Below are 13,726 nucleotides of genomic sequence, written 5' to 3'. Positions count from 1 at the left end.
TTGTAAAGAATGATGGAAGCAGTTTGTGTCTTGAAATCTGATCCGTCACTTCACAACATCAAGCTGCACTTTTACCATAACTTCTGGTCAGATCCAAACTTTAAAGAACGAACTCCAATTGTTAGACATGTTGTATGCGATCTGAAGATACGTGTTATTAATAGTGATTAACACGACGTGGGTTAAGTTTGCGTGAGTAAATCATATCTCGCTGCATGCTGCGTGTCCACCTGTCCTCCCAGCTGACCTCATGACCAGACCGCCCGGGACGGATGTCTGATCTCCACGACGTTGTTAGAGCGTCGGTACCTCTACAGCTGTTGATGCTGACTTGCCTGGAAAAGGAGACAAAAACCGTCTCTGAAGAGTTTGGATTGAACAAACCGACAGTCTGTGTACAAATGGAGGGAAAATCCAGACTTGTTACTGAAGCAAGGAGAGGCTGAGCAGCAGAGATCAGAGAGAACAACTCTCACACTCACTGATGGTGATGTTCATGAGGCCACCATCAGCTGGGAGGGTTGGCTTCTCTCCAAAAACAACACTTTTCTCTGTCTGCATTTTGCCAAAAATAACACGGACAAACCAGAAATATGTGTTTTTACGCAGGAGACCAAAATATGTTCAGACCAAACCCTGCCCAGCAGGAGGCCGGCATCACTGGCTGCGTGGCGTTTTCATTTGGGATCCATGTCAACAGATCAGAGCAGCTTCTCTGCACACACACCTTTTAGGAAATAGACCCGATGCCTCAAAATACTGATTTGGTGGTGGTGCTGCGGTGATGGTGGTGCTGCGGTGATGGTGATGGTGTTGCTGCGGTGATGGTGATGGTGTTGCTGCGGTGATGGTGATGGTGGTGCTGCGGTGATGGTGATGGTGTTGCTGCGGTGATGGTGATGGTGTTGCTGCGGTGATGGTGATGGTGGTGCTGCGGTGATGGTGATGGTGTTGCTGCGGTGATGGTGGTGGTGGTGCTGCGGTGATGGTGGTGCTGTGGTGGTGGTGGTGCTGCGGTGGTGGTGATGGTGCTGCGGTGATGGTGGTGGTGGTGCTGCGGTGATGGTGATGGTGTTGCTGCGGTGATGGTGATGGTGTTGCTGCGGTGATGGTGGTGGTGGTGCTGCGGTGATGGTGGTGGTGGTGCTGCGGTGATGGTGGTGCTGCGGTGATGGTGGTGCTGCGGTGATGGTGATGGTGTTGCTGCGGTGATGGTGTTGCTGCGGTGATGGTGATGGTGTTGCTGCGGTGATGGTGATGGTGTTGCTGCGGTGATGGTGATGGTGGTGCTGCGGTGATGGTGATGGTGTTGCTGCGGTGATGGTGGTGGTGGTGCTGCGGTGATGGTGGTGCTGTGGTGGTGGTGGTGCTGCGGTGGTGGTGGTGGTGATGGTGCTGCGGTGATGGTGGTGGTGGTGCTGCGGTGATGGTGATGGTGTTGCTGCGGTGATGGTGATGGTGTTGTTGCGGTGATGGTGATGGTGTTGCTGCGGTGATGGTGGTGGTGGTGCTGCGGTGATGGTGGTGGTGGTGCTGCGGTGAAGGTGGTGCTGCGGTGGTGGTGGTGCTGCGGTGGTGGTGATGGTGCTGCGATGATGATGGTGCTGCGGTGATGGTGGTGCTGTGGTGGTGGTGGTGATGCGGTGGTGGTGATGGTGGTGCTGCGGTGGTGGTGGTGCTGCGGTGATGGTGGTGCTGCGGTGGTGGTGATGGTGCTGCGGTGATGGTGGTGCTGCGGTGGTGGTGGTGGTGGTGATGGTGGTGCTGCGGTGGTGGTGGTGCTGCGGTGATGGTGGTGCTGCGGTGGTGGTGATGGTGGTGCTGCGGTGGTGGTGGTGCTGCGGTGATGGTGGTGCTGCGGTGGTGGTGGTGCTGCGGTGATGGTGATGGTGGTGCTGCGGTGGTGGTGGTGGTGGTGCTGCGGTGATGGTGGTGGTGGTGCTGCGGTGATGGTGGTGGTGGTGCTGCGGTGATGGTGATGGTGGTGCTGCGGTGGTGGTGGTGCTGCGGTGATGGTGGTGCTGCGGTGGTGGTGGTGCTGCGGCGCTGCGGAGACACACATATAACTGAGCCGCAGCTGTACAGAGCGTGACAGGTAACACAAACACGGCCTGAGAAGCTCCTCCCCCCTCTGAAACGTGGTGGTATCCTGTTTTAACGCCTCTCAGCCACGACAATCATCGATGGAACGATGATTTCTGAATTGTACCAGAGAATTTTAAAGGCATATTTCTGTCAGGGAACTGAATCTGAAGATAAAGACTCCAAACACACTAAAGAGTGGAAAACAAGACAAAAGGTAACGTTTTGGGATGACCAAATCAAACTCCTGAGACCTGAAGAACTAAGCAGGACTTCTTATTGGGATGCATCGCCATGGTAACGAAACCTGCACACCGAACCTTCTCCGAAGCTGAGCGATAACAGGTCAACACATATAAAAAGCCAGTATTTGATCATTATTTCTAGTTTATTTCCTGTTTTATTTTGGTTTTTCGCCCTCTGCTCTCGTTTCATGAATCTTGACTTCCTGTCCTCGTGTCTGATCACCTACCTGCTCCCTGATGTCTCCTTGTGTCCAGATGTCCTCCTGCATACTCAGTCAGCGTGTTTCTGTCAGTGTGATAGTTCCTTGTTGGTCATCGTGTTCGTCCTTCCAGCTGTAATAACCAGTGTAAAAGTTGAGTTTCTAAGTTCTTGACCTTTTAGCAGCAGCTGACTCGACTGGTCTCCACTGAAGTATGGAGAACTTCTTGTGATGAATTAACTGTGCTCTCATTGTAACCGACTTTTACTGAAGTTGGAGTTGGACCTGCTCGTATTATTCTCCTACACAGAATCTCAGAGTCAGTCAGCAGGTAACATGAACACATTTGGGCAAATTTACCAGCTACTTCTGTTTTAATTTACTGACAGTGTTTCCATTACAGTTTGTCCACCAGCTAACACTGACAACTTTATTAGTATGTCCCACTCTGAGCTACAATTCAATTCATTTTAAGTAATAATAATGCTAATTTAAATCTCCAATAACTTTGAAATTTATATTTACATTCATATGTTGACAAGTGAGATTCTTTAGCCTGTCGATATGAAAGTGAGAAGCAGGAATCCATCAAATCCATCTTTTTTTTATACAAAAACAAAAGACTACAGAGGTGGACACAATAATGTGAACACCAAACAACAGTCTGAAAAACATATCTGACCTCTTCAGAGCTTCTACTGTTTACTTCACTTCAATTCTTGTTTTAGTTATTTTAGTTTTCCATGCTGAAGTCTTTATAATGTCAACTGCTCCTGATTTAGATTTTTGATTTAAGTTGTAGAGTGACAGTGGAGACATTTGTTGTGAGTTTGGTCCTCACTTTTCAAAGTAATCATGGTTTGAAGGTTAAAAACAATTCAAATGAATTTAATTTCAGGTTTAGTGAAGGTTTCGAGTTCTGCAGAGGAAGCTGGTATTTAAGTGTCCAGTCACTAGTTGTATGGTACACCTTCTCACACTAGAGGGAGCTGTTGGCTCATTATTCTGCAGGTTTCCCGCCACACTCTTTAATGCATGTTTGTATATATTAAATACAGAATGTGAATTATGGAGCTACTTTAATGTAACTATCATTTATTATTGTCATCATCCTCATGAAGGGTGAAAAGTCATAATTCATGTTTTATATTCTTGAAGATTTTTCCACATGTGATTTGATTTGCTGATTTGTTGTAACGTTGCATTTGATTTATGATGCTCATTGAAGCCGGTGTGGATGTGACGATGCAGCGAAGGCATCTCCTCTGACTCTCTGATCTATTGATCACTCGGTGGTTATTCTTGTGACTCTGATCAATATTTAATGTGAGTTTGAAACCTGTGAAACCACCGAACTGCTGCCAGCCGACGTGTCCTTACAGTTCAGAGTGATTTCTACACACGATAACTTTACTTTAAGTCATTTTCACATGAATGAAGATGAAGTAAGAAGGTGGATGATGTGGAGATCTGACAGCTGCTGTATTAACATGAACGGCATTAAATAACGTGTACATATTATCTACGAGGTCAAAGCGCCTGTGTGAAGGTTAAGTGCTAAAAAAAAAAAAAAGTTACAGCAATCTTAATGTGGAGATCAGGATGGAAACAACGTCGAGGATGAACTGAAGCTTCAGACTGACTCAGATTTCAGATGCAGTGAATACGAGGAGGTCAAACTGTTTATGACACACGATCAATAGCCCGGAGCACTAATTATTAAAAGTCTTCACATTTCTTTTTGTTGTACTTTGTAGGAAGATTTTTGGCACTCAACCTGTTGAGGATTTCCTTTTTTGAAATCCAACATACGAGCATTCAGACTCTTTGAAGCAGGAAAGTCTCCGGAGCGGCTGCAGGTTGAGTTCCTGACTTTGGGTGATGCTTCACTGTATTTACTGAGTTTTTCAAAGCATATTAATCAAATATGATTTTAATGATAATTAAAATCTGACAAGGTAATCAATATTTACCGTAGTTTTGATGGTTGTTTTAACTGCAGTTTATCGTGTTTCATCCTGCAGACTGAAACCTGGTCAGCGTTTGGTTGAGCTTCATAACTTGAGTTCACATCTGGCTGCTCCTCTGAACCGGGTACTGACCTCAGATCTGCAGCTCTTCTCAGATTAACATGAATCAAACAGACGATGAGAATAATTGATGTGTAATTAGTATGAACTTTGGAGTGTGTGTTGTTTTGAAGTTGGTTGGTTTTTATTTAAGGTGCTTTATTGAATTGATGTTATAATACAATTTCAATAAGAACAAATACAACAGAAAGGAACATAATATGAACAAAACATTGTCACGCTATGGGGGGGATATATACATACAAAAATATAAATATACATAAAGTATATTCATACAAAACTCTTCAGGCTGATACATTTTTAAATGCTTTTTGTTTAAGAGCTGGTTGAATCAAGTGAATATCTTTCGTAAACTCTGTTGAAGGCTTCTTACCTGAAAATTTACATTTATGGATTTATGGCCAATATCATGATTTCTGTTCATTGAGGAGATCAAACGAGACAGTGGTTGGTTATTGTTATTAATAAGCTCATTGTGTGTGTGTGTGTGTGTGTGTGTGTGTGTGTGTGTGTGTGTGTGTGTGTGTGTGTGTGTGTGTGTGTGTGTGTCTCCCCCCTTTCTCTCTGTTTGAGGAGCCGAACTGAACCTCCGTTTTTTTCCTCCTCTGGCAGCTCTGATTGGTTGCAGGAGAGTCTATCTCCAGAAATTGCTCTAATCCTCTTAGGTAAAACAGAGCCCTCATCCAATCCCCTACTGCAATCCCCCCCCCCCCCCACCCCACCCATCTCTCCTCCCTCCCTCCCTCCCTCCTCCCTCTGTCTCTCTCTTCCAGGGGGAAGAAGAGTTTTTAATCCAAGTGGATTATGTCGTAAATTGGGTGACAGTGGAGGCGAGCGGCTGCAAAATCTGCTGCAGACTGCCAGCTGTATGTCTTCCTAAATAACTACAGGGGGGAGAAATGAACCCACTTATTGGTTCTGGTTACACGATTAGGAACCTAGAGGAACCACGAGAAACATGGAGGAACCTGGACCAGAGGGAACTTATTCATCAGGGTTTTTCTTCAGAGTCTCCGTGATGGATTTCTAACTTCCTGTGTTTCTTCTTCTTCTTCTTGGACGAGGACCACATCTCTCTCCTCCTTCAGTTTGTCTCCGACGACCTGGACGATGGTCTTCTGTAAGTTTCCGTGAGGAGAACGAGAGGCTACAAAGTCAAACAGAGAGAAGATGCCGGCAGCAGCACGCGTTCATGCCGACATGACGGAGAGCGTTCGGCGTCCAAAGACTGTTAGCGTTGTCGTTTTCTGTCTTTAGCCAACATGAGGAAACCGTTTCCCACAAACTTGTTATCATCCTCTTGAACTTTCAGAGCAGGTCCCAGTTTATGAAACTGCCTTCAAAATTTTAGGACCTGGATGTTCGGACCTGAGGGCGGCAGGATGGACGGCAGGACACCGAGAAGCAGGAACCTCCTGACGTTCCTGGGATTTCTCTGTTTTTGGATTACGGCTCAGGCTCAGATGAAAATCCCCCCAGAGACGTAAGTGTCCGTCCTTCCTTCGCTTGTCCTGTCGGTTTCCTCTCGTCTACCTGATGTCATCAAATCGATTATCACGGCTTGAAATGGCAGTTGTTGTTTTTTTAGGGCTGCAACAAGCGTTCAGGTTCTTCACTTTAGAAACGTTTCTCCAAACTTCAGCCTGGTGTGTTTGATATCTTTGGAAAAGTTTGGATCTTCACTATAACAAACTGCAAAGTTTCTTTTCATTTGAACAATGTTTGGTTGGTAGTTTTAAAAGTGGTTCACAACTCTGAAACTAAAATCTGAGGAATCTGTCCTCTTACATATTCCCAATATTGATATTTGCATCAGGCTGTTCATCTTCTTTCTCAAAGTAGTCGTAGGTTCATTAAACTCTCCAACTGATTGTGTTTCTGCTTCGTCAACAGTCACTTCAGCTGGTCGAGCAGCGGGATTTCAAGCATAATGTTGTGTCGCTTTTTGAAAAATTAAAATGGATGAGAAGCTTATAGAAAAATTCTGATTCCAGGTAAATGAAGCTTCAGTCACCGAACTCCCAGAATGCACTTTGTTTTCATGAAGGTCCTGAAGGAACAACTCCGAATCGCATACTTCTTTTTACTTTCAGTACGTACTGCAGCTCTCACAAAGTATGTACTGTTGCATGTAGTATGTAACTATTGGCACATACTACTTCATCATAAAACTTCGCCTTGACCTTTGACCTTCTTGGTCGTATCCGTCGCGATGTGTGACGCCATATTTGAAGTACAAAGAAAAAGGATGCAACGAGTGCGCTTCCTTTTAATGCCTCTTCTTGTTGTTCATTTTGTTGGCGGAGCATCAGCGCCACCAACTGTCTCTGCAGCTCAGTCCATGTGACGTATCTTCCGCTGCAAAGGATTGTGGGTCAGAACAGTCAGAGTATCACGCTCGACAGGATACGACCAGATGTTGTAGGACATCCTGGAACTTTTGGTATCCTACGTTTAACATACTATTAAATCTTTTTCTGGCATACTGAATAGTGTGTTAGTACAAATACTGGAACACAGTGTGTGTGTGTGTGTGTGTGTGTGTGTGTGTGTGTGTGTGTGTGTGTGTGTGTGTGTGTGTGTGTGTGTGTGTGTGTGTGTGTGTGTGTGTGTGTGTGTGTGTGTGTGTCGGCAGGCTGCAGTTTCCCCTCAGGACTCACTGAAATCTGCTCTGAGTCAGAATGAGAAGTCTGATTATTCCAGGGATCATTCTTATATCTGCGATCTAATCTAACATTGACCACCGGCTTAAAAACACGTCAAACCTTGAACCCTAATTCCACTTTAAACCCAAACACAGTCACAAGTTTACTAGCAGCTCTGACCGCGTGCCTGTTGTTCAGGGTGCACACGACTTCTGCGTTTGTGTTGCTGGACTGAGATCGCTGGCCAATCACAACCCTCCAATGAAAGCTAACTTTATTTAAGGTTAATGATAAGTTATGAGCACGATGATGTTGTTGGTTGTAGTGTGGTATTACGAATGCATTAACACTGATAATAACTGCTGCTCTGCAGAAAGCAGGCTGTCTGTTTTTTCCTGGAAAGCATTAACGTTAGAATTCGTGAGACGGACGGAGAAACAGGAGCACTCAGTTGAATTATATTTTTAATGCAGTCAGCAAGAATTTATTCTCCACTCGATTCAAAGAAACGTTGACACATTATTGTGGTGGTTTGGTCAGACAATGTGGGCGTTTCTTTAGCGTTTCACTGTGAACTTTAGAACAGAGGTGGGCGGAGCATCTGTTAACAGAACCAGGATCAGAGGTGGAGAACATCTGTTAACAGAACCAGGATCAGAGGTGGGTGGAGCATCTGTTAACAGAACCAGGATCAGAGGTGGGCGGAGCATCTGTTAACAGAACCGGGATCAGAGGTGGGCGGAGCATCTGTTAACAGAACCAAGATCAGAGGTGGGCGGAGCATCTGTTAACAGAACCAGGATCAGAGGTGGGCGGAGCATCTGTTAACAGAACCAGGATCAGAGGTGGGCGGAGCATCTGAGGGGGAGCAGAGAGAGAAAAGAACAGCATAGAGATCCAAAACGTGAACTGTTGGTGGGGCCGACAATCACAGAGCAAAAACTATTGGAGTGAAAAAGCATGAAGTTAATGAGATGTAACAACACAGGTGAAGAGTTAGCAAACATCCAAATACGCATATTAAATAAGCAACAATTATCCTTCAAACAAACAGACAAAAAATAGGTTTAATTAGAAATGTTCAATAAGAGATGGTTAATAAGACGCATCAGTTAAACAAGTTTAAATCGGAAGTATCACGATGAGCTGCTGCACACTGATTTAAAGTGATTCACACCGAGAGTTGAGCACATTTACTCTGAAATACATCCAGCTAACAGCACATTGTGGCTTTTCCTTTCTATTTCTACTGAAGTTGAAGGTTTAGAAGCAACAGACACCAGCTGGACTACATTTTGCAGATTGTAACTTTATTTTAATGTGATTTAATGAGTACATTTTAAACATGTAGTGTAACTGGCTTTACGTGACCTCTTTGCAAATGAGCGGCTGCAGCTGCTTTACTTGTGCCTACAACTGGTATTCGGTCGTGTTGTTGTGGTTTCTAATGCTCACCTCATTACCATGAACCTGTCAGCTCCCTGCAGCTGCAGCTTCCTTGAGGACACACACACACACACACACACACACACACACACACACACACACACACACACTCCTCCATCACCGTCTGTGGGTCAGCTGGCCGCCGGCCACTGGCCACGCCCCTTCGGCCCGGTCACCCACATCCACCACCCGACCGACTGCCTCAGGCCTGAACACACTCATGATTCAAACACAAACCACAAAACTGAAAATCCGCCTCATCTGTTCTGACGTGGAGCTGAAGAGACGTGACTTTGTGTCCGTGACAGCGAAACGCCGTCACCGAGTTAACGAGGGAAGATACTGGTTTGTTTTGTTTCTTGTTCTCTAACGAACCTCTCATCATTCATGATATCCTCGACGATTTCACAACTCTCGAAAGATCAATTTAAAAATCTAATTTTTTTTTGTAAAGCTGTGGGAAGTTCTTGCATGTTTTTGCTTCGCCAATCAGACTGCTGAAATCATTGACAACGTCTTTTCTGCACAACATACAACAACAACAACAACAGCCCATTACTCCGTGTTTAGTTGAATTTCCTGAGGTTAATGATAAAGAGTTAGTTAGGGTTGTTTGTCTCGGGGTTGTTTGAGGTACTTTTCCGTACTCGGTGAACTGCCTGCAGTCGATTGGAGGTCAGCACGTCACTAGTTTGGAGAAGCAGCCAGCTGTAAAGGCATGAAAATGAAACAAAAAGTATTTTAGGTGTTTAAACAAAGACCCAGCTCTAAAACAAATCAACATCAGTTTCACTGTATTTAAAATATTTTCACCGCTTTATGTTGCCATCAGAAAACCATCTCTGGAAATGTTATATTTTACTCGCTTCAAAGCCACCAGACTCCTTTAACAAAAACCTTGACTTCATGCAAAGTGGGGAAATGTGTCTTTTTTTTATTGTGGCAGCAGAGAGCACTAATGTTGGTTGATCGTCCACATTTCATCTGTCTGGTTTTCTCCTCACAACTTTTGGAAAGTGTCTTTCATGGTTTTTATACATGTATTTCAGACTCGCTGCTCGTCAGCTGGAGCTGAAAAACAGATTTATCTTTTTAAGCAAATGGTGCTTCATGAGATTTACTGGATGAGGAAGAAATATCTTAATCCTTCATGATACTGAAGATATTATGACTTTCTCAAAATACCTTACCTGTGACTTTTACTTTGTCAGGTTTCTGTCTGTTATTTCTGACACAGGATTTAAATTGCTGTGGCTTAAATCACTGCATGTCCCTGTGTGACCTTCTTTCAGTGGGTTAAAATCTCCAAAAATAGATGATGTGTTTCAGTCAGATGACGGCTCACCCTCAACACAGAGCATCAGCTGATTATATTTTGGAGGTGATCTGGATGGAGGATTTATGTTTCGGGCATTTTTAGTTTGAATCAGTGACAGTTGAGAAAAACTGTCTATTCCTTCAAATTAAAAGCTCTGGGCTCCTAATTTTAACCATTTCTAACTGGCCATACTATTGGCATAATACAAGCTTAATGGTGCTACAAAACCCCATGTGTGTGGAGTCATGCTGGATTTTCCTGACCTTCCATAAGATTATGTTATTTATGGTCACCAGAGATCTGAATGAGACATCCGTGATATGGAAAGACGTATTGACATCACTTTTTTGGACTCCACTTATTGTGGAGAAAAATCCAGAGAAACCCAATTTATCACACCAGTATATGAATAATCGTATCCATTGGCGGCGCCATGACCTTCTGGGCCAAGCCAGTATCACGGAAAAGCGTAAAATAGACACGCTGGTCCATCACGGCAAAACGTGAAATAGCCACGCTTCGGCCTGTCTGCTGGTGAAAGCCCGATGTATGTCTCTGAATGGAAATCGCCATCATTTGTCAGATGTGTAAAGTGAAGATTTGCATGGTCACTAGTCAAAAGTGTTTCCTCAGCTTCCAGAGCTAACAGGATATTAATCACGCAGGGGCACTAGAGCCGAGATAAAAAGTACAACTATAGGACGACTATGTTTTGTGAATGAATTTGAATAACTCGTTGATTCAAATACTACATTTGTCTCAAACATTCAAAACATACGTCAACGACTATTGTTACTTTTTTTTCCCACATTTTTAAAACTTTAAGACAAGACATGAAAAAAGGAGCAAATTAATTGTTTATCAAATGTTTTTAAAATATAGAGAAAATGTTAAATATATGTATCTCAGGAGATACAGACTGTATATTGGAAACGACGGGTCATATTAAAAAACTAAATTATACGAATTTGTGTTTTGCCCATTTAAGGCATTTAAAAGCTTTATTTTATTTCATACACAGTCCCGCCATATACGAGGGCTTTGTTCCAAATGGTGTACATATTATATTAAATATATCTACATATTAAAGTACTCTTCGTGTCACTTGTGAAGTACTTTTAATGTCGACAATGTAGTGTTGTTATGTCTTCATCTCAAATTAATTTAATCATCATGGACCATTAATGGGATTTTGTTGGTCTGTTCTGTTGCACACACATGTGTTAATTAGTACACACATATTCATAGAGTGGGGAAAAAAACCTACACAGCAGAGCTGATACAGCTTCGGAAATTGTATTTAAACTGTATTTATATTTATTTTTTATTTGTTTTTGTGTATATAGTTTGTGTGTGTGTATTTTTTATTCATTGCTCTTATTTATTTATTTTTTCTAAAGTAATAATTTTGTACCTACCTTATTTCATATATCTCATAAGTATTTGTAAATTTGTTCATATTGTGTGCACTTTTTTTGTCTTCTCTATGCTGCTGTGACAAGTAAATGTCCCCATTGTGGGATTAATGAAGTCAAATCTAATCTAACCTAATCTAAATCTAGTTTTCATACTTTTTTAATGTTTAAAAAAGTTGTTCAAAAAGGTTTTAAAAAGCTCTCGTAATATTTTATTTAATAAGATATGTTGATTAAGCTGCTTTAAATCTGTCAAATTTTCACAAAAAAACCTGCCCCGATGTTTCAGTCTGCCAGCAGTCGATACTCCACTGGCTTTCACACTGCACATCAAGAAGTTCATAAGTTTATGAAGAGAGTCAAAGTCACGCTCATGTCTATCTAAAGTCCAGCAAATCATAATTTATGAAGTGAAAACTAAATCTGTCGAGATCTGATGGTCACACACATTTCTTTATTAATTATTGTTTGTGAATTTCTTCCTCTATAAATAACATTTTTCCAGCTCAGGCCTTTTATGATGAAGTCAAACTCGAACCCTGCCACTCATAATACGATATAATATCTAGTCAAAAGAACAATCAAGACAGATTAATCAATTTATTTAAAAAAAAATATGATACAATTTAATAATTTGCACAATTTCTGGTAAAACAACCGCATATTTTCTGATTCTGGAGTTTTGTTGGTTTTCATGGAATATAATGTAAATCATACAAAACACACTTGTAAGTAGGTATGCGTTTGTTTGTTTTTTTAAAAATGTTTGTAGATTTGATCAACTACAGTAATTCATCAATCAGAATCTCAAACTGTTCTCTGGTTCCAGCGTTTAAGAGGAAGTGTTGCTTTTCTGTTGTAGATTATATGTCGTGGTGAAGTGAAGAGTTTTGGTCTGTTGGTCAGAAACAACATTTAAAGAATGTGATTTTGACATTAAATGGTTTATATTTTTGATAATTGATTGATTGATGAAATTACAATCATCAGATTAATCCGTGACAAATAATCTTTAAATTGCTGGCAGATTTACGTCACATTTTTACTGAATATTGTGAAATCCGTTAAGCTCACAATGTATTTTTGAAACATACTCTGTGTGTGTGTGTGTGTGTGTGTGTGTGTGTGTGTGTGTGTGTGTGTGTGTGTGTGTGTGTGTGTGCGTGCGTGTGTGCGTGTGTGTGTGTACTCAGAGGATTAATGCCCAGAACAGATGGACCAATAAACTCTTCCCTTCTTCTCCACATGCTGAGTAAACACAAACACACACACACACACACACACACACACACACACACACACACACACACACACACACGCACACACGCACGCACACACGCACGCACACACACACACAGTGTGTGAAGTGGTGTGAACTCTGTTGACTTCACACTGTATCCATCCTGTGTTTATTAGTTAGTTAGTTTATTATATTATTTATTAATTATTGACTGAATATTTTGATCTCTTTACTCACAAACATCTGCATTTAAACGTTTTCACCCTGCTCCCTATTTTAGACTCAATAGTTTAAAATCTGTGTCTGATGAAAACTTTGTGACTAACTGTGAAGCTGTTGAATGTGGAGCTGCCATGAATATTAAAGTAATGTATTAGTTTGACAGAAAATCCATCGGTTACAACTATTTTGATCATAAATCTATCAGTCAACTTTGTCATTTTCAAAGCAGAAATGCAAAAACATTTTCCAGCTGCAGTTCCTTAAAGGGAATTTGATCCATTTTTGTGTCGTACATTATGGTAAAATGAATGCATTTATTATTTTGTTGTACATGATGGTAAAATGAATTTTTTAGCTATTGGAGTGTTGGACAAAACAAGACACGTGAAGAACTTATCAAATAAATTCATGAATGAATTATGAATCAAGAAAATAATCTGTATGTTAATCAATCATGAAAATAATCACTGGTTGCAGCCTTGATTGACAGTTAAGTTCACTGTCACTCAAACTGCACTGCCCTCTGACGGGCCTGTCACACTTTGTTCAGTACTGCAACAACATTTGGGTCAGAAATGCTCTAATTATAACTGTTGTTTGTCAGTTTTTTATTTTTTGTTAGCTCCGCCACCGCCTGCAGCTCTGTGTCGTGCTGTTGTGTTGATTTTGTGAGTTTGTGCTGAGTAGACACCTGCAGCTCTCTGCTGTGACCCAGATGAACAACAGATTATCTAAATCTCTTTCATCACCGTCATATTTAAGGGCCTTTTTTTGCCATTCACCTCTGCCGAGCTGAGTGTCGCCACGGCAATTTACAGACTTC

At 42.1% G+C, this 13,726-nt stretch overlaps 1 protein-coding gene across 2 annotated transcripts in view; it reads left to right on the top strand.

Moving 5' to 3' along the window:
* The first annotated feature begins 5,427 nt into the window (after window positions 1-5,427).
* LOC138206719 (voltage-dependent calcium channel subunit alpha-2/delta-4-like) overlaps window positions 5,428-13,726 on the top strand; it is a 71,015-nt gene continuing 62,716 nt past the window's right edge. For both annotated transcript variants that reach the window (XM_069163650.1, XM_069163649.1), the window contains exon 1: window positions 5,428-6,100. In XM_069163650.1, coding sequence (XP_069019751.1) covers window positions 5,976-6,100 — 125 coding nt within the window. In that variant the 5' untranslated portion in view covers window positions 5,428-5,975. The remainder of the gene's footprint in view (window positions 6,101-13,726) is intronic.

This window comes from Embiotoca jacksoni, unplaced genomic scaffold (genome assembly GCF_022577435.1).
Source record: "Embiotoca jacksoni isolate LCO1_2020_lvr unplaced genomic scaffold, fEmbJac1.0.p SCAF_3, whole genome shotgun sequence".
In the NCBI taxonomy this organism is placed as follows: Eukaryota; Metazoa; Chordata; class Actinopteri; family Embiotocidae; genus Embiotoca; species Embiotoca jacksoni.
This window is presented reverse-complemented; position numbering and strand designations above follow the sequence as displayed.